Source organism: Fukomys damarensis, unplaced genomic scaffold (genome assembly GCF_012274545.1).
Source record: "Fukomys damarensis isolate Sample0158 unplaced genomic scaffold, DMR_v1.0_HiC HiC_scaffold_12, whole genome shotgun sequence".
Classification (NCBI taxonomy): Eukaryota; Metazoa; Chordata; class Mammalia; order Rodentia; family Bathyergidae; genus Fukomys; species Fukomys damarensis.
Window position 1 is genome coordinate 52,533,427 of NW_022900924.1, and position 20,736 is coordinate 52,554,162.

The 20,736-nt window shown below is 48.7% G+C and overlaps 1 protein-coding gene across 6 annotated transcripts in view; it reads right to left on the bottom strand.

Moving 5' to 3' along the window:
• Nucleotides 1-6: 6 nt before the first annotated feature.
• Nucleotides 7-20,736, bottom strand: part of Vps8 (VPS8 subunit of CORVET complex) — a 201,850-nt gene continuing 181,120 nt past the window's right edge. For 2 of the 6 annotated variants that reach the window (XM_010624232.3, XM_010624231.3), the window contains 3 exons: nt 6,351-6,443; nt 3,544-3,624; nt 7-419 (listed from right to left, as the gene is read on the bottom strand). In XM_010624232.3, the coding sequence (XP_010622534.1) occupies nt 270-419; nt 3,544-3,624; nt 6,351-6,443 (324 nt within the window). In that variant the 3' untranslated portion in view covers nt 7-269. Of the gene's footprint in view, nt 420-3,543; nt 3,625-6,350; nt 6,444-16,151; nt 16,228-20,145; nt 20,524-20,736 lie in introns of those variants that run through there. The other 4 variants (XM_010624234.3, XM_010624233.3, XM_010624236.2 and 1 more) reach the window with 3 other exon arrangements.

Consider the following 20,736-nt stretch of genomic DNA (forward strand, 5'->3'; position numbering starts at 1 on the left):
CTCTCCCTCGGGGGAGCCCCCACCCCAGGCCCACCCTGGACTGGCCCAGCTCACCCACCCAGAATGCCGCCGTCGGAGGAGCCCTGCTCACTCTCCAGGATTCCGTGGGACAGAGAAAGCCCACAGGGCAAATGTCCTTCCCAAAGAGCGGAGGCACGAGGTTCCAAGGGAAACAGCAGCCAGCAGGGTGGGCAGAAGCTGGCCGCACCGAGGAAGAGACGGGGCGCAGCGGAGGGCGGCGAGGGACCTGGGTCGGCAGAGGGGCTGCGTCAGTCCTCGGTCACAGGCGGGGGCGCGAGCCGCAGCTGGAAGTTCTCGTTCTGGAAGACGCTGCTGAAAGCGGGGCCACTCTGGGAGCCGCTGAAGGGCCGGTAGCTGTCACTGCTTCGGTTCTGGGAGAGTTCTGTCAGGAGCGCCAGCTGCAAAGAAGGGGACCCTTCAGGCGGGCTGTGGGGACAGAGACACGAGGGGAGGGCTCTGCACTGCCCACCCCGAGACAGACTCGCTGCCGGAGCGGGGAAGGACGGGGTTCAGGTCCACGGGCGGGCGGCCGTGTTGCACAAAGCAGAGAGGGCGCCGGGCAAGTCCACGGCAGTGCGTTGGCCCAGTGCCTCACTGGTGCAGGGGAGACGGGTGTCCCGAGCCCCGTCCCACTGCCCACAGCCTGGCCGCTCCTCTGCCAGCTGCTGTGTCCCCGTCCCGGGCTTGGCTCATCCCACTTTCCCTCGCTGCGGGGTGAGTGACCCTGTACTGCAGTCGCTGGCTGACCTCGCTCTCCTAACCTGGATGGCTCCAAATGTAGGGTTCTCAGCCCCCGTTTCGGACTCAGGGTCTCACTGCTCCGATGAGTCCACCGCCGAGGGCCCGGCCATACCTTATCCCCTTGGCACCTCCGTTCCGGGAGACCTGTCCCGGGGAGGGCAGGGCACAGCCAGGGCTGCCCTCGGTTGCTGTCCCTCCGGTTAGGGTGGCTTTCTGTACCGGAAAGGCCCAGAGCCTCGCCACATGGGGTGGTGCACACCTGGGAACCCAGCACTCTGGGAGGCTGAGGCAGGAGGATGGCAAGTGCAAGTCTCAGCCTGCACAACTTAGCCATTTATTGAGACCCTCTCTCAAAAAAGGAGTGGAGATGGAGTTCAGTGAGAAGGCCCCGGGTTTAATCCCCAGTTTTGAAGAAAATAAAAGTTGGGCACCTGCCTGTCTGGCCCTGGGGATGCCCTTGACGGTAAGAAGAGATGGTTCCATCTGGGTGCTAGGACTTGCTGCCCACTGAGTGTCTGTGCTGCTTCTCCATCCCTTACAGAGGGGTCACTGCACACCCCAGAGCTGACCTGCGGGGACTCGGGCCAGGGACCAAGGCCCAGCAACAGCAGCCAGGACTCGTGCGACAGAGCCGTGCCCACTGCCAGCTCGAAGGAGCCTGCACAGCCAGCCCGTGGATCCAGACGGAGGCAGCCGAGCTCGCCAGCCCTCGCCAGCCCAGGGCAGCTCTGCCAAGGGTCCTTCCGGTGCCAGCACCACACTCACTGCTTTGCATATGCACTGTTTCTAACGCTCCACAGTCACCCTCTGGGGTAAACCCTACTCTCCACCACCCAGCCTTCTCTGGAGCTGTTTCCTGTGCCCTGCCCACCCGCCCTGTCCTCCAGCTGTTTCCTGACCTCTGGCAGGGCAGCAGGCCTTCTGTCACCCAGGCAATGACCCTTTTGTCACTTTTGCTGCAAACACTCTTTGTGGTTACTTCTGCTGAAAGCCACCCGAAGGCCCCTAACAGCCAATGTGTCAAAGTGCTCCAGTCCCAGGACCTGGCTCAGTGCCATGGCCACAGTCTAAGATCCACACTCGGCACCTCCCACGCTGGCGCTCTGCCTGGGGACACACAGCCAGGGCTCCCACTGTCACCCAGGCAGGTGACAGAGATGGCCCTGGTTCTGCTCAAGCCCTGCTTTGTGCTCCTTTCTCCCATAACCTCCTAGCTGGTGCCAGCCTGGAGAGGGAGGGAAGGGAAACAGCCGGGGAGGGAGGGAGCTCCCTTCCTCAGTGAGCAGAGCAGCCAGACACTGAGCTCCCCATGCCTCTGCTCTCCAACCTGCGAGCCAGAGACCGACCATGGAGAATGTTTCCTATTTCCTGTCTTCCCGCTGTCACTCAGGGACTGGGAAAGGCTCTGCCCTGAAGCAGAACAGCGCCCCGGGAAGGCCTTGAACTGGCTAAGGACTGAGCGTGGCTGCAGATGGGAAGGAAGCGGGTGAGGCTGGGCCACGCAGAGAGCTCTGGGCTGTTTGTTTTCTGGAGTGAAGACGTGTGCCCAGGCCAGCTTTGGAGAAGGGATCACCAGTGTCCTCAGCATCCTGTGAGGGTTGATGTGGCCCAGGGCCAGGGCACAGGAGCAGCCGGGGCAGGTGAAGTGGGGGAGCAGGGCCGGGGTGTGGAGGTGGGCAGGTTGGGGTCTCCCTCCTTTGGGTGGCGGAGAGCAGAAATGGGTTTCCAGCACGGGGACCACAGGCCACAGTCCGACTTTACACAGATGACCGGGACAAGGGGAGCGCTGCTGGCCGGTCAGAAGCTCTGTGGCAGCCTCTGTGGTGAGCAGGAGCCCGACCAGCGCAGTGGCGGTCTGCAGGGCAAGGGAGAAGTGGAGGAGACGACTGCGGGACCTCCCCGCGGAGCAAGGGGCTGAGGGACGAAGCCAGGGCGCGGCCATGTCAGCTGTGCCACTGGTGGGACGCAGGACCGAGGCGTGACAGTGACTACAGCCGCCCTCCCTTGCACGCTTCTGTCCTCCCAGGGAGGAGGTCCCAGGTTTCGGCCATGGTTTCCGGCTTCCGCTGCTCTCCAGCACCGCCTGGGCCTGGGTCCGGGTAGTCAGGGAGGTGACAGCCCACAGGTGCTCCGCTTCTAGCCTGGCGGGAGGGCTGTGGGAGGCGCCTGGCCACCTGCGCTCTCACTTCTGTTGGTTTAAGCCAAGGTCCCTTTGCATTTCTTTATCTCTCTCAAGGCCCAAACTAATTGAACCAAAGCAAATGGCCTCAAGGGCCTGGGCTTTGGGACAGAAGTGTTCACCACAGGAACCCTATGTACCATAACATAAGCTAAGATTAATAATATCCACAAAAGTGAAAATCGAGACAGGGAACTGGGTTAGAAAAACAAGCTGCACTATGTACATGTAACCACTCCCGGAGGTGACTGTAAACCGCACGTATTGCAAATATGTACTAGTAAAAGAAAAGTAAAGAAATAAAGGTTCCCTGGTGAGGGATCCAGCTTCTGCTGTGCTCTCTCCCAGGCAGGTCAAACACAGAAGCCATTGTGGGCCCTCCCAGCCCTTGTAGGTGAGGGACAGGTAACGCCTCCGCTCCACTCCTTTTCAAAACTTCCGAGTACTCCCTGGGGCCAGGGGCTGGAGGCCACATGGCTCTAACGGGGGCCAGGGTCCCTTCCAGGCTCAGAAGTCTGCGAGTAGCAGGGCTCCAGGGCACTGCCTGTCCAGTGCTGCAGCTGGTAAACAGGGAAACAGAGACGTAAACAGCACAGACCTACCCGGGAACTTCCTCGGTACAGTCGGCACAGCTGCTCAAATGCCTGGGTTTGCTGTGGATCCAGAACAGGTTCTGAGGTTGCCTGAGAAATAAAAATGCTGGGATTAACACCACCATGTGGCTGGTCCATGGGCAGCCTCTGATCTTGCCCCATGTCCACGGTCAATCAGGAACTGGTAGTTCCTTCCTTCTAAAGAAAATCGATGCTACCAGCAGTGAGGGAGAAGTTTAGTGCACACTTCTGGACATGGCCATGTCCCACTGACGTCCTTCCTTGCTGCTGACCCAAGGTGGACCTCTCCCCACACTCTTTCCTCGAAGCAGCCCCTGAACTTTCCATGCTCACACACTTCTGGGCCCTCGTCATGACTCGGCAGAGGACCTGTGGCCCACCCAGCCCTGCACCCCACTTCCTGCCCTCTACCTCTGCTCTGTGATGGGGCGAGGGCGCATACTGTAGATGCAACAGCATGCTACTGCCGTGTTTCAGGACAGCTGGCAGCCACCGAAGGGCTCACAGTGTCAGACTGTGGCTGCGTTGAAGAGGGGACATCCGACTTGCTCTACGGCACTCTTGTTGGCCCCACCTGTGGCTAAGGGGCAATGCGCCTCTCAGAGGACAGGGCCCGACTCACATCTTACTGAAAATGAAACCAGATGAGCCACACAAAGTGTCTGTCCTGCCTGGGACAGGCCAGGGTCAATGCATGGTAGCTTTTACCACTCCTATTTAGATGCCCTTAGTTAACAAAGATGTCTTTCTTTGCCCTGTGTTGTGAACCCACTGTCTTCAAGGGTTCCTGAAGACAATGTAGGTGACTCAAAGGGTCTCAGTGCCCAAGGGCTTGGTGTTGACGTAGGCACACATCTATGTTGGCTGGCTGGGGCCAGGGGCTGTGAGAGACCATAAGCAGACACGTGGAACACAGGTGCTTGCAGAGGTGGCCCCCACTGCGTGACAGCAGGGCCTGAGAGGGTGACAGAGTGGAGAGGAGGTCACCACCAGCCACGATCACACCGGCAGAGCCGTGTGTGTGCAATGTGCCCGGTGTTCATCCCACCCGATGCTCTCTGGGAGGTCCTGGCACACCCATGATTTCCCCCCTGAAGGATGTGAACTTCACAAAGTATAATATACAGATACTCTAGGTGGTATGTAAATTTGTCTTCTAGGAATGGCTTTTGCTACTCCGGACTCAGAAAGGAAACAACTGCACAGGCTCGTGATGCTGGCCCAGCATGAAGTGATCTCAGCCCCAGCCCTCACGAGGGGGAAAGGCTGCCTGAAGATCCAGAAAGCAGAGGTGAGAAGGAGGCTTCTTCAGTGGTAATGGCGAGGCTGGTCTGGCTTCTGCCACCAGCCTGGGGCGCAGCCACCTCAGTCTGGACAGGCTCAGGGGTACGGGCATGGCCGAGGGAGGGGCTCAGAGACATGGCCGAGCAGGGGAGGGTGGCCCCGAGCCAACGACCGGCAGAGAGGAGGCGAGGCTGGCAGGGGCTCCCCTTTCATGGATCAGCCTCATTTCTCTGGGTCTTCCAGACCCACAGAGGGGCCCCACACGAGCTGAGAAGGTTAAACTGGCCCCGAGACTTTAAAGAGACATTTTCTTAAGTTATATGGTAGGAAAAATGATCACACTCTTGGAGAGAAAGTGTGCGGACAGTTACATTTCTGGTAGACCTGTCACACGATGCCCAGGGGAGGTTCAGGCCAAACAAGACCCGAAGATCTGACAAATAATACGATCCTAGCTCAAACTAAAGTACAAAGAGGAAAAACATAATTACCTTCGAGGGGCTGAACAGGGGAAAACCTGGGCCCGGCAGCTTGCTTTTTTGTAATCCTTGCAGCACTGCGGGCACAAGCTGGGCAGCAGGCAGGATCAGAACAGAGACAGCACAGGCAAGCACGGGCCGCAGGCAGCCACCTGGCTGAGCCACACTCGCTTAGTCCTCAGGACGGCGTGAGGGTAATGAGGGCTCAAATGGAAGCAGCCGGGGGAGGGACTGGCTGGAGCAGTTAATTAAAAGGAGGCTGCCAAGGCCGAACCAGCAAATGATAGCAGCAAGAGCAAGGAAAGTTCTCTCCGACAGAGGCACTTGGGTAAAGCAGTCCTCTGCCTTGCAGGGATCTTCTGAACATAAAGCTACACTTCATGCAGACGCGGTGTGAGATGCTGGGATGGAAAATTCAAGTGAGCCTGGCCGCCTTTGGAGGTCTAGGAAATTTCCACCAGACCCTGCCCTGAGAAGATCTGTGTTGAATACCAGTCTTCTTTACTAACTGTGTACTCTTTGTCTTTTTGTGTCTATCACTAGGGAACTCAGAGCTAATGGTCTGCAACTCAGAACTAGCAACCACAGGACGTGGTGGCATTTTTGGGTGCTACAGTAATCCATGGTTTTCTATTATATCCCACAGACATTTTATTTTTTTAAAATCTAGATTTCCTTATGTACTTACTTCATCCAATGGCACATTATGGGAGCCAATTCAAAATTTCTTAGGAAAGTAAAGGCTGTGTCAGATCAGACTTGAGGAATGCTATTACTAAAAACAGAACCGTGCTGTCCAGCCCCCAGGAAACCCCACAAGGTGCACAGGGCTGTTCCAGGCATAGCATAAACAGTGCTGGCCCCTGAGAGTTTGTTCACTGAGGCAGAAAGTGCAGCAGTCTCAAACGATGGTCCAGTCTGTGTTCTCTGCTTAAGTGCTTCTCGAGCTTTAATGTTCACAAGGCCCGCTGAAGGACCTTGTTAACACGCAGGTCCTGGCCAGCAGGTCTGGGATGGGGTGGGTCATCCTGCCTGCCCAACGTGTTCCCTGCTGGTGCTGTCTGTACTCGAGTGACAGGGCTCAGTCCGTGCCTTGGGGACAGCGGCTGCGTTTCTCACTGGGTCCTAGGGGCAATAGGACAGTCTAAGAGTGAGGGTGCTCTGCCTCCCAATTCAACTGTGCCAAACCAGCCAAATAACTCACATTTATTTTTCTAAGGTGACGCTTGTTTTCAGCATTCACCGAATTCACAGGTATGCTGGGGATCCTTGTTAAGAGTTTAACACTATGATAATGTTCCTGCCCTGTGCTTTATCTGAATCTTACTGAAATGCAGGCCTTCTACCTAGTTTACTAAATGAGCAAACAGAATTGTGTAAATTGAGGAAGAAAAGGATCAGAGGCTTGTCTGATAAGAACATGCATGCACACACACAGGGGCAGGGCTGGCACTAAGCCCTTGGCTTGCTGTGAGTCTATTTCTCCTCCAGACAACTTAAACTCCTTGAAGAAGCCAAGAGAAGTTTTCCAGTGATGACGTCCTCCAGGAACTGAAAACGTACTTGTTACACAAATGTGAAATAACTCAAGTGACAGGTTCTTCTTATGACCTTGCCAGCACCCTGGGCACCCAGAGACCGTCACTGCAGGATGGGGACCCCTCACCCATGGCCAGAGCTGCAGATGTCTCTGTGTAAGGTGTCTAGAGACGAGTCACTGGAGGGGCACAAGAGCATCTGTAGATGTTCGCCTAGGGCAGTGATGGCGGAACTTTTAGAGACCAAGTGCGCAAGCTGCAACCCAAAACCCACTTATTTATTGCCAATGCTGCAATTAAATCTGCACAGAGGTTGCAGTTTAGAAAAAACACCATGGTGACTGGCTTGTGTGCCAACAGGGAGGGCTCTGTATGCCCACTGTGGTTCGCCACCTCTGGCCTAGGGCTTTGGAGATGGCCTCCCGCCTTAACATTCTTTTCCAGAACGACGGTGTTTACAGAAAGAAGCTGAGGAGACGACAATAACCACTACTTTTCCCCATGGTTCCAGTGGTTTGGGGGGGTGAGAATAAGGACAGGTACAGGACCCCTCGAAAAGCAGGTGTTCACAGAAGTGCCGAGCCAGCTCCCGTCCCATCTCCTTCAAGCGCCAGGAGCGGGATTCAGCTCTCTAGATCCACATACTTCCTCTACTGTACCAGGCCCTGCTGTACAAAGGTGAGCAAGCAGGAAGTTTAGTGCTTCGAAGACTCTGGGGCACTAAAACCCTTCCAACAAATTCACCTTCTCCAGTGCTGACAGGCACTAGAGAGGCTGGCTGGGCATGGAGCCTCACGCCTATAATTCCAGCACTCAGGAGGCTGAGGCAGGAGGATTGCCATGAACTCAAGGCCAGCCTGGGGTACATAGTGAGTTTAAGCCAACCTGAACTGCACGGCAAGACCCTGTTTTTTAAAAACAACAAAACAAAACTTAAACTAGAGAGGTTGGTAGAGTGAGACACCCATGCACTGCACGTTATCTGGGGGGGCCTTGTTTGAAATTACATTTCTGTGTCCAAATTACACTCTACATGGTACTCACGAGTCTCAGCTCTGGCCCCTCCCCCAATGCCTCCTCTGGCTCCCCAGGCTGGCAACAGATGAGGCTGCCTCAGCTCTCCTGGGACCCAGGGGTAGTGGGGCGCACTGCGGAGTAACTCCCTTTCTGGACTGCAGCCCCTTGCAATGTCAGAACTGGGTCTTCTCTATCTTCTAGTCCCAGTGTGCTGCAACAATCCCATGTCCTGGTTTATTCTGAGCTGCCAATTTTTGCTACAACAAGAGGAAGCCACTTGCTCGCTTGCCTAGTGTGAAATAACTGGCATTTGTCTATTTGTAAGAATCCGGACTTTGTAAAGATTCTTTTGATTTCAGGCATGTTTATCCTGTACCTCAAACCATCAATTTCTTTTGTTTAATCCAGTTTTGGGGAAAGACTTATTTTTAAAATGTCAGAAAACGTAGGTACTAGCCTCTTTAAGAATAAGATAGCAAAATTAAGCTGGGACTGGTGGTGCATGCCTACGATCCCAGCTTCGCAGGAGGCTGAGGCAGGATGATCACAAAGGTCAGGCCAGCCTGAACAATCTCAGTGAGATCTTTTCTTTCAATAAAAAATAAAAAGGGCTGGGGGTATAGTTTAATGGTACAGTATTTGCCTATCATGCACAAGGTACTGGCTACTGCAAGGAAAGAAGAAAAGGTGGTAAAGTTTACCACATGATCGGGACTCCTTGTTAAAGTCTTTCTGCTGTGGTCCGTCCATCAGGCACAACTGAGGCTGCCGGCAGGGCAGGGCAGCACCTGCCTCTCAAGGGCCTGTGACGACACCGAGGCTTGGGGAGAGCCTGCGCTCCACAGCTGGGCTGCTAAGCCCAAACCCTGGCTGCCAACGATTGCTCGAAGCTCAATCTTAGGTGGGTGCCTGCTCTCTCGGAGCTGGACCTGGGCAGATCGTGGTTCTGGTAACAGCTACGCCACAAGAAGCGGCCAAGAAGAGAGAAGGAAACGCACATAGAGAATGCTGATGCCCAGACTCTGAGTGCCCATTCTGTGCTGGTCACTGCCTGGCCCAGGAAAGTCCATTAGCACCACACACAGGGCCAGGCTCTGCCAGGCACCATCGTGTCGACCTCGTCCTAATGCAGCTGTGCAGCCTGGAAGAAGGGAACACGGAAGCACAGTACATAGGCCAAGCCAGTGAGGCTGGGATGTGTGAGTGTGGGGGCTGTGTTATTAGCAATAAGGGATAAGGATACAGGGGAGAGGGGAAACTGTGTGAAAATGAGAGCCACCAAGGACAGTTTCCTGTCTGTCTGTCTTGCTCAGTCTCCACCATGCAGCACTGTGCTCGGCACACAGCAGCTGCAGAATCATGATTTGAATCAAATGGGCAAAGGGCAGGCCGGTGTCTCCTGACACCCTCAGCAGTGGACAAGAACATGGGGAAGGGCTTCTGACAGACAGACCGGGGCCAACCCTGGACCCCAGCTGAGTGGCTCTGGGCAAGGTTTGGCTTCTCTCAGTCTCAGATTTGTCATCTGTAAAACTCCACTTTGCAGGATTATTGTGAAAATTAGAGATAACGCACAGGTCTGGTGCCTGTTTGACGTTATAAACACACTGCAGCAATTACCGTGACGGTGTTATTTCTACTCAGACAGGAGTGCCTGGTGGAAAGGACAGCGAGCCGAGACTAGGAGACCTGAGCTCTCATCTGTCACCAGCTTCCTGTGGAGCCTCAACAGGATGCATCACTCCACTGTTCTGAGTCTCAGGGTGTTACAGGGCAATGCCACGGCGGGCCACATTCTAGGGGGAAGACCTGGGCACAATGAGAGAACAGGCATTTGGGGCTTGAGAGGTTCAAGTAAAACAGTAATGTTTCCTGAAGCTAACTGTGGCCTCCACTGCATTATTAGAAGCAAACTAGGGCAACCAAGGAGGGGCCCTGTCACAAAGACTCATGATAGCCCTGAAGGGAAATAACAGATTTGTTCTATAGATGTTGCACAGAGAAGCTGACTGGCCAAATCTGTGTCAAGCACAAAATACAAAGAGGAAGAACAAAGTTTGAACACAATCTCAGTGTGGCAAATCCACAGACATGCAGCACCTTCACGGTATTCCCAGACCATCTACCCCCACCCTCCAGCACAGAACTGCTTTGGAGTAGTTTTCCAACATGCATTGGATACCATCTTAGAGAGCAAACTTCTTTTTTTCCCATGGAATGAAGTCCAGTGATAAGAGCTAAAAATTAAAATGTGGCTGAACATCAGAGGAAGAAACAGTGACAGCCCTGGAGATGACCTTGCAGTACTCAGCATTAAAGTAAATCTGGTGGAAAATGAGGTCCTGATGATCTACGAGAGCCCAAGGGAGAGGGCCGTGGGCTAACACAGTGCGCCAGCACACTTCAAAGCTCAGTGACGCACAGATGTGGTGGAAGTCAGAGCTGTAATTACATCCGCTGGAAGGAAGAAAAACCAGGGCTTCAGGGCCCACAGCTCTGTCCAGCACAGTGAGCTCCGCTACAGCGAGATGGGACCACTGCCGCCCTGAAGGCCAGGCTCCCGCTAACGGGGACAATGCCAATGCTAGGGTTCTGGAGGCCAAGCCTTCCAAAGCACACAGGAAGACAGGGACAGTCACAGAAGTCTAACCTCTGCCTGCGCATTTCTTATTCTCCACAATACATGGGATCCTAAAATCAAAATCCTAACATCATTTCCCAGTTATCTTCCATACTAACACAGGAGGTCAAACCCAGCTTGGAAAGACAAGGGATGCTTTAATTCTCCCACATGATCATCTCTCCTGTAGTCACAGGCATTCCCCATGACTGGATGATGGTACAGGTGGAACCCATTAATGGAATGAGAACTGTATGTCCCATTTTCCCCCACCTGCCCTTGACCTCAGGTTTAAATTTGTCTTTATAATCTGCTACACAGCTCCAGAGGTCCTAACCAGTGAGAGCTCCTGGAGAGAGGAGTAACTACACCTCCCTCCCCCTGGCAAACTTCACTTTCCTAAAACTCCCCCTCTACAACACAGTGCTCACACTGAACCGGAACCCCGCTGCCCACACGCGTCCCAAGGTCCAACGTTCTCCACAGGTCACAGCTAGCAGTGGGTCAGGTAATAGAAAACAAGCTGAAAAGGTGGTAGCCGCCTGGAGAGAAGGGAAACTCAGGCAGGACATCTCTAAAAGGAGACTTCATTGAGAGCAGCAGTCAGGGCTCTAGAATGACAGTGCCAGAGTGACCCTTGACAGCAGAGGGGAACGGTCAGCTGAAGCCTTCTGAGGTGTGAAGAGGAGGAGCAGTCACCAGCACCGCGGGGCAGCTCACAAGAATCAGGCGCGTGATCGCTGTGTCGGCTACTGACAAGCGCTGCACGAGTGTTATCTCAGTGACTATCACAAAATTCTACGAGGTAGGTACTTTTGCTACCATTCTTAGAGTTAAAGAAACCAAGGTCCTAGGGTTCAGCGATGTGTGAAAGGTCACTCTGGTTGGTGGTGGACTCCGGATCTGAGCTGGAGCAGTCTAGTTCCAGCAGTTCCTTCAGCAGGTTTTCGGGGTCAGTATGGAAGAAATCTGACAAAGAGCCTCTTCCTGGGAGCCCCAGGGTCGGGTCAGGAGCAGCCTGGGGAGAATAAGTCTAAGCCGTGTGCTTGGAAACTGATGGTCTCTGGCCTCTGCTTCATGGTTCTGCTCTTTTATATCAAAGTTCATTCCATCAGGCTTAAATAACAACACCAGGGTGGGAGAAGAAAGTTGGAGAGGGATAGGGAGGTGAGGGAGAGAGAGAGAGAGAGAGGGAGTGAGGCAGGCAGAGAGAGAGAGAGAGAGAGAGAGAGAGAGAGAGAGAGAGAGGGAGGCTACTAGGAAAGCTGGGCCAAGGCCCCTGAGAGGAGACGATGTCAAGAACTACGCTAAGCTGTGCAGTGAGACACCTCACATCTGATGTGGACAGTTCTGTGTACACACTAGGTGCTCAAGAGAGAGAGAGAGAGAGAGAGAGGGAGGGAGGCTACTAGGAAAGCTGGGCCAAGGCCCCTGAGAGGAGACGATGTCAAGAACTACGCTAAGCTGTGCAGTGAGACACCTCACATCTGATGTGGACAGTTCTGTGTACACACTAGGTGCTCATCCATGTCTTCTGCCAGCACAGAGGAATGTGTGAACTTGGCTCTAACACCACGCATTGGTGACCCTAATTAGGTGTACTGAGCTCCCTGATGTCAGCTAATATAACCTATAAAACGGAAAAAATATCTGCATAGCCTGCCTTACGAGGCTCTGTGGAGGGAAAAGGATGGGAAAGGAATGGAGAAAACATATTTTCTGCTGTCTCCTGGTCTCTGGCTTTACGGTAACTTCTTTCATGTTTAAAGAGCACATCAGCCCAAGGTAGGGTTTACTGTCTCCACGCCATATGTAAGGAAACTGAGGTTTCGCCATGTTAAAATACAGTTTGAGAGGGGGCAGCACTATACCATGTTGTGACAAATTTAACGCAGCTCTGTAAGTGTGTGAGGCACTACAGGCTTCCCGCAGATGATCGGAGCTGCTTGCTGCACTGCCTGTACCCACCCAGACCCTCTGTGGTGTGAGCCACAGGTCACACCACACAAATGTAAAGTCCTTACATAAGGGAGGGTCTGGGGATTTAGCTCAGTGGTGCCGCTGCCTGCCTCACAAGCGCAAGGACCCAAGTTCGATCCCCGGTACCAAAACAAACAAACAAAAACAAAAAACTTTTTAGTTGGTCCGAAGCTTGTGGATTATTGTTAAACTGATTAACATTGCATCAGGGAATACATGCTTGGTTAGGTCTGACCATTTTGCTCTCTCTCAAACAGAAATGCCCCTACCTTGGTTTAAGGTCTGTATCTGCACATGCATGGCTACTCCTTGATTAAATTGTTTTGAAAGGTGACAACTGGGGGAAAATCCATGGTGGCAAAAACTGATGATTTCATCATGCTTTTTAAAAATCTTCTTTATAAAGAACTGATTAGGCAACTGCAGAATGTAGTTTCAATTTTTAGATGACTGATACGGTTCCCTGATCAAAGTCATTAAAACCTGCCTATTACCTTGACAGGGATTATTATTATTATCGGGAAAGGCTGGCCATCTCAGTGTAACTGCTTCACAGGAACGGGAAGCTCAAACTCCCAAACAGATTATAAAATAATTGCTGGATGTTGCCACCCGCACTGTAACAGAGGCATTACCCAGAGACGTCATTTCCAGAGCTGTCAGGACAGACGGGACCACTATAAACAGCCAGGAGCTGAGAGGCCGAGACCCCTGTCTTCTTTCTTCTTGAGGGCACTGTTTTATGCAAACAGAAGTCTTGTCATGTGGTATATCTCAGCTATTCCGTAACTACTTTTTCTTGTCAGGACACAATAATCTAAGAAACTCCAGAAAGATTTATTTTTATGGGAGGCAGAATTACAAAGAAAGCTTCTTAGTGGGTGTTTTCTATTGCTACTCAGAAAACACTGTCTTATGACTGACCAAGTGTTTGGCTATTTTAAAAAGAGCAAAACAAGGAAAGCATTCACTCCATATATGTGGTTAAAACTTGTCACCGTTTAATTATCTGGGTGTTATCTGCTGAAGAAGAAAGTCTACAGTTACCTCGATGGCAGCTGCTGTGGGCAATGATTAGGAGGACCAAGCGCACCTCTGAGGGGCAAGGTCCTTCACGATTTTTCTACCAGAACCATGACTGCTGAAATACTTCAGTTCAAGTGTTTCTGTTCATCTTAACAATTCAGATCTAAAAATGACAACAGAATTACCTGAGAGAGCAGGTTTTACCTTAAAATTAGCAAAATCCAACACAAGTTAACAATGTAATTATAAGCCAAAGGAAAATATACTGATGCATGTAGCTCTACTATAGTTATTTTAGACAGCACTTTGCTGTCTGAGAGAAAAAATACTTTTCAACTATCTCTCTCCCTAGCACTTGACTGCGGGGAGGGGAAGGACAGACAGTGAAGCAAGATGACATAAACTAAGAGGAATTTGTATGTTAAATTATTTATTGTAACTTTTAAAAAAAGTCCACAGACTTTAAAATATTGCCATTATAACAATGGCACTGGACTAGATTATCTTTCCTATCAAATAAATATAAAATTGGCCAACTTTTCTCAAAAGGCAGAGCAGGGCGGTAACCCTTCAAAAGAAAGGAAGCGTACAGAGTCCTCTGGAATTCTGGAAGTACAATCCAGACTACAGCAAGGGAAGGAGAACCTGAGGACAGCATGGAAGTCTGGGTGAATTAAAGATTTAGAAATAGGGGTCTAGAAGTCTGGGATGGCAGTGAGCAGAATTTGAAGAGGAAAGAGTTAGGCTGAGCTCCAGAGATCAATATAGAATCACAATGTCACAGCACTCACAATGTCCAGCATACAATCAAAAGTTTCTAGACACGTGGAGCAGGAAAATATGACCTGTAACAAGGAAAAAAGTTGACTAAAACAGATTCAGAGATATTGGTGTTAGCAGCCCATTTAAAATACCTATTTTATAAATATATTTAAGGATTTAAATCACAGGAAAAAGATATATAGTCATGTGCTGCATAACAACAGTTTGGTCAGTGATGGGCCACATATAAGACAGTGGTTTCATAACATAATGGAGTTGAAAAATTTCTACTGCATATGAACATTATAGCTATCCTGTCATGGTGTAACACATCACACATGTGTTTGTAGTGATTTTGTTGTGAACAGGTCTACTGCAATGCTAGTACTGTAAAGGTACAGTACATACAATTATGTACAGTACATACTAGGTGACAATGAAATACTATGTTACTAATTTATGTATTTACTGTATGCTGCTTTTTATCATTATTTTAAAGTATACTTTTTTTTGGTTTTTGGTACCAGGGACCTTGCACTTGAGAGGCACAGAATATATTTTTTCTACTTAAAAAACTTATGATAAATATTAAACAGTACACTGGGATCTAATCAATTAGGGTGGGGCCTCTCCTCAAAGGGCATGGAATATCTGAAATAATATCTGCCATCAGCGGATATTCTACAATACAACCAATGAGCTAAAGCTTGTTTGCATCATTACAAAAGGACAAACGTAAACCATGGATCCAGGACACATGTAGAAGACAATAAAATGTAAATGTCCCAACGAAGTGACTTCTGTTAAAACAGACTGCAATAAACATCAGTCCATACTTCTTAAGTTCTTTGGCCTTCCTTCTGCTTTAACCTAAGGCAATTTCTCAGTTTTCTGAATATACCCAACCCAATGTTCTGATACTGCATGAAGAAGTGTGAACTTTCAGGGATGGTACAATAACTGAGTTGGGACAGTGTTCCTGACAGAAGGCTGTACCCTGCAGGTACAGCGTGTCAGTCACCTGAGGACACCGCAAGGGCAGTGCAGGGCAGGCTCAGACTCTCCAGAGCTCTGCTGCTTGGACTCCTTTGACCTTTACAAACAAGTGATAATTCAGTGCTGTGCAATTAAGAATGGCCTACTGAGTTGTTTTAATGTTCAGTAACAGGCTGTTAGTTGCTCTGTCAGACACAATGAAAAGAGATAACTGCCATTTACTGTGGGAAATACCTAAAAGTGTCAGGAAAAACTGTTGGAAGGAAAAAGCCCATTTGTACCTCAATCAACAGTCCACTGTAGGAGCCAACATTCCAAGAAGATGGTACACACAATGGAAGTGCTTTGATGAGCGAGTTTACTTCCTTATAAATGAGGGGACAAGGATGGAATCGAGATCGACCACTAGCACTGAGGTGGCCTCACACACAGTGCTCTCAAAGAGACGCAGGATCCAAGGGGAAACACGCATGCAGAGGTCCTGCCGAGAAGCAGGAGCTTCAGTCCTCTCCGTTCTCCACGGCCACACTGCAGTGACTGGTGCACGAAGCTATCTAGGTCTCTGCTAATGAACTGTAATGTTCTATCCTTGGATTTGTTTTACACAAATATTGTACTAATGATTAGAATAAAGGTAAAAGAGGCCTATACACGGGGTGAGAAATCACAATTCTTAAAAGTTATGAAGCAATATAAGCAAAGCTCTGCACCTGGATCCACGCTGTCCCTCAGCAGCACAGGTAAACAGAAGTAGGAGTTAGATATCAATATGTTCACTGACTCAACCACAAAACACAGCTGCTGAAAATGTTAATGTGCTCTTGCTCCCATTTACAGAAAGAGAATCTAGAATGAGGAAGGTGATAATCTCATCTTGATTTCAAATGACCTCACCTGAACTACAGCGGCAGGCGTGAAGAGATGGTGCACGATGGGGTGGAGATGACAGAAGAAACGCACCGTGGATGTTCTGCCAGATAAGAGAAGACCAGGCTGTGGATTCATGACTTCAATCACACAAAGGCCCAGGAGGCTGCTCTCTTGAAAAAGGGTTAGGTATCTTTTGGCAGCTCCCAGAGGAAGGACCAGGATCAATGGGTAGAGGTATAACCCACCATAAGGAAGAACTGTTTTAGAGCTTCCAAAGTGGAACATCCTGCTTCCAGAAGTGGTTCTCCTGCAGAAGCAGGGCGCTGCTTATTAAAGATGGATGAGGAGAGACCAACTCCCAGCAGACAGCACGAGGAGCCATACTATCCTGTTCCCAAATAAAACGTGAAAAGTATTTAAAAATGAAATCACCAGTCATTTAAAGACTCTGGAAATGGTCTTAATGTAAAGAATATTTTAGTTAGCTTATGAGTGAGGCAGCTAGGCTAGGGAAAAGGACCGAGATAGAGTTGGCTAATCAGCCATACTGATGGAAAATGAAAAAAGAATGGACAGTGCACTGGGACTTCAGACAAAGGATGAACCCCCTTAAGCAACACAGAATGCAGCCCCCTGCCTACTAAAGGGAGGCACAGCCACTGTCTATTGAGCTCGTGAGTTCTGCAGCACTTAAAATGTAAAATAACCATTTTTCTCTAAAATCCATTTCCTTTAAACTGTGCATGTTGTGGAACTGGGCTGGACAGCTTGACTTTCATTTGCTCATTTTAAATCCAAACAGCCATCTGTGATAGGTGGTCACTAAAAATTGGGCAATTCCTGTGCTCTGCTTATGTATAATATAGCTCATGAATCTCCTTTTGGACACCCAGGAGCTTTTCTTCTTTCCAACGAAGCTCTCCTAACCTTCTTCGGTTTGCGACTTCATTCCTCAGTGTTGTGTAACCACGAACTCAGCACATCTGACATTTCACAGGTTAGGAGTCATTTTTACCCATCACATTAAGGGCAGACAGAAAATGAAAAGACAATTATCCCCCAAATACTATGAATTTGTTTAGGACAGTGAGTGCCTAAATCACGACTGTTCCCTTCCCACTTCCCAGCTTAGTGAGATGGAGACTCCACACTAGACTTCTGCAGTCAAGAGCAGCAGGCTCCCTCTGCCTTAAGATTCTCTCAGGAGGAGCAGGGCTTCAGCAACTCTCATCCTGCCTTCAGCTACACATGTGGCTGAATTCTAGGTGAGTTCAGCCTGGAGATGGTAGGGATTCCTTCTTCTTGTAGACTCCACTGATGGGGGCTAAGTGCTGAAAATCCTGGGCCCCTGACTGTCATTGCCCTGGCTGTTGAGACAGTGGTTCCATGCCAATGGGGCAGATTAGGGTGTGGAAAACTGGCTGGGCAAGTGGGTGTGACGGTCACAGAGATGCAGGACATGCACAGAAGCCTTGGCCCTGAGACCAATCAGGAATGCTACCTTCAGTTCTTCTTTTGAGAAAGTAAGATACAACAGTCTAGATCCGACCTCAGAGGAGGAGATACAAAAGATGGCCGCCATTAAAGTCTTGCCACTACGTTCTCTCTTTCACAGTGGTCTCCTCTCAAATAAACATTCTGGAGTGGAAAACTTGTAATAACTGAAATAAAAAGTTCACTAGACAGTCTCAATAGATGTGAACTGGAAGAAAAAAAGAATTAGTAAACCTAAAGCTAAGTCAATAGAGATTAGGCAAGCTGATGAACAGGGAGAAAAAAAGAAAAATGAACAGAGCTTCAGAGAAGAAATGTGAAGCAGTACCACATAATAACACATGATTTAATGAGAGTAAAGAACATAGAAAAAGAGACAAAAACATTTGAAGAAATTATACCTGAAAACTTCCTAAGTCTACTGAAAAACAATAACCTAGACATTTAGGCAGTGCAATGAATTTTAAGTAGGATAAAATAAAAGAGATCCACAATACATATCATAACAAAAATGCTGAATGTAAATGACTCAAAATCTAGAATATACCATGACAAAAAAAGACTAGTCATTTGTAAGGAATCCCAGTAAGATTAACAGCAGAAACAATGAGGCCACAAAGCAGTGGATAACAAAATGTTAAAACAAGACAAAAGAAATACCTGACAACCAGGAATTCTATATCTAGCAAAGCTATATTCCAAAAATGAAGGTGAAACAAAGGCTTTCCTAGATAAGCAAAAACTGGGAATTTGTTGTGAGCAAACCTGCTTGACAAAAACTACTAAAAGAAGTTCTGCATGACAGCAAATGACTGCAGAAGCCACTTCAAAGCCACATGAAAAACTAGGGAGAAGTGAAAAATGTAATCATGGAATTGTAAAACACTGTACAAATGAGCTCCTCTTTTTCTCATTACTGATTTTACCTTATTTTATTTCATTTATTTGTTTTTTGGTACCGGGGATCAAACTCGGGCCCTTGTGCTTGCGAGGGTGGCAGGAGAAGCAACCATGTAGGGCTGGGGATTTAGCTCAGTGGTGCCACCGCATGCCTCACAAGTGCAAGGACCTGAGTTCAATCCCTGGTACCAACAGGAAAAAGGAGAAAAAAAAAAAAAAGGAACTGTATTACATGTGTACAATAGAATTTTGGGCCAAAAATCACATAGAAATGTTCACGCACATACACATACCCCCACATACACATTATATCTACACAAAAGAGATTTGTGGAAACAAAGATTTACTAATATAAACAAATGACAGTGGATATAATAAAGTAATATTTACAACATATTGTTGAGTTTGTAACATTAATAAATGTATTATGCATAACAATAATACCACAAAAGAGGGTAAGAATAATGTTTCAGTGTGTAACTGGAATTAAGCTAGTTTAAAACAGAAGCTAAAATATATGCGGAAAACACTTGAGCACTACTAAAAAACAAAAACAAAGAACCTAAAAAGAACATTATTTCTGAAAAATCATTAATTATTCATAAAAAGGCATAAGGATAGCAAACAGATGAAAAGATACTTAACATCATGTCATTAGGGAACTGCACATTTAAAAGAAGTGTGATATCATTAGATGATATCATCATTTTAGAATGGCTAAAATCCAAAACACTGACAACACAAGTTCTAGTGAAGACGTAGAGCAATAGCTACTCTTATTGATTCTTGTTGGGAATGAATTCTTATACTTGAATATCTGAGAAACTGAAGACCACTTTTCTCTATAGCCTGGCTATAAATCCACTGGTTTAGTCACCAGCAATGTGCACATGTGCCAATAGAAGAACTATATATTTCACTAACCTCAGTCCCTCCAAAGCCTGGCACCTGAGGATTGCTGAATATTTACTGGATGGAACCACAGAACTGTTGGAAAAGTTTTCCGCTCTCTCATTGCCTGTACTTTGTTCCTAAGCCGAAGTTACTCTGAGGAAACAAGTGTGGACATTCCAGTGGCACCACTGGCCTGAGGAGTCTTTTGTCACAGTGCAGACAAGACTACGGAAAGCTAATCAACACCAGCAGATGTCTCAGAAGGGACCAGTCTTCAGAGATAACCTTTAAGTCAAAATGCTATCTTTGGTGAGTATGCATACGACACCCAACTTTTAATATAAAAATCCCTGGTGGGTGTTTCTTCAACAGCCGAGCAAAGATGTATCAAAGGCGAGTAGTCTTTGATGCTGCCATCATCTAACACCTTTCATCCACCTCAACCACTGTCCATACCTCCTATTTGGATCTAGAGCTCCAATTGTAGTGGGCCACCGGGTCAATTTTCATCTAATGGCAGTGCTTCCTGACTTTTAAATTTGTGGTCATCCATAATTAAACAGTGAAAAGGTTCTGGGGAAGTAGGTGTATCTTCTAACCTGGGGAAGCAGGTATATCTTCTAATTTTGTTACTAGTAAAGTTATCAGAGCCCATTAAAAATACATTTTAGGGCTGGGGATTTAGTTCAGTGGCTCTTTTGCCTGCCTCACAAATGCAACGACCCCCGAGTCTGATCCCTGGTACCAAAACAAATTTTCTATACATAAGATATTACATATAAATTTTGTAAACTGCTGTGAAAAGATACATGGGGTGGAAGGTGTCATACGCTCTGACAGTCATGTTCTCAAAAGAGACTGCTACGTGAGACACGTGTCCCAGGAAATTAGCAAAGCCCTTCAGAGCATCGCTCCTGCTTCCTGAGCAAGTGAAAGCAGCTCTTGGCAGGGCTGGTGGTGATAGCAGCGTCGGCAAACACTTCCTTCAGTTATGGGTCAACAGGGACTCTGGCTGGATCACCAAACTGCCGCTTCCTTTGTGTTTCTTACTCCTGTCACTTTGGCAGTCACTGTTCAACACACACTGCTTCCATCTGTCAGCGCAACTCTGGGAAAAGAAACTCTAGCTCAAGGGTGAGAACCAGAATAGAGAGGTAGATGTGGCACACGGTAGATGTACATATACATGAGCACACACGCACACACACATATACACATGTATACACACACTATATATACACGTACACACACACAAACATATGTGAGGTGTTGAGTTTCACACTGATTTTCACGTAGATCTCATTCAAAATACTGCCAATTC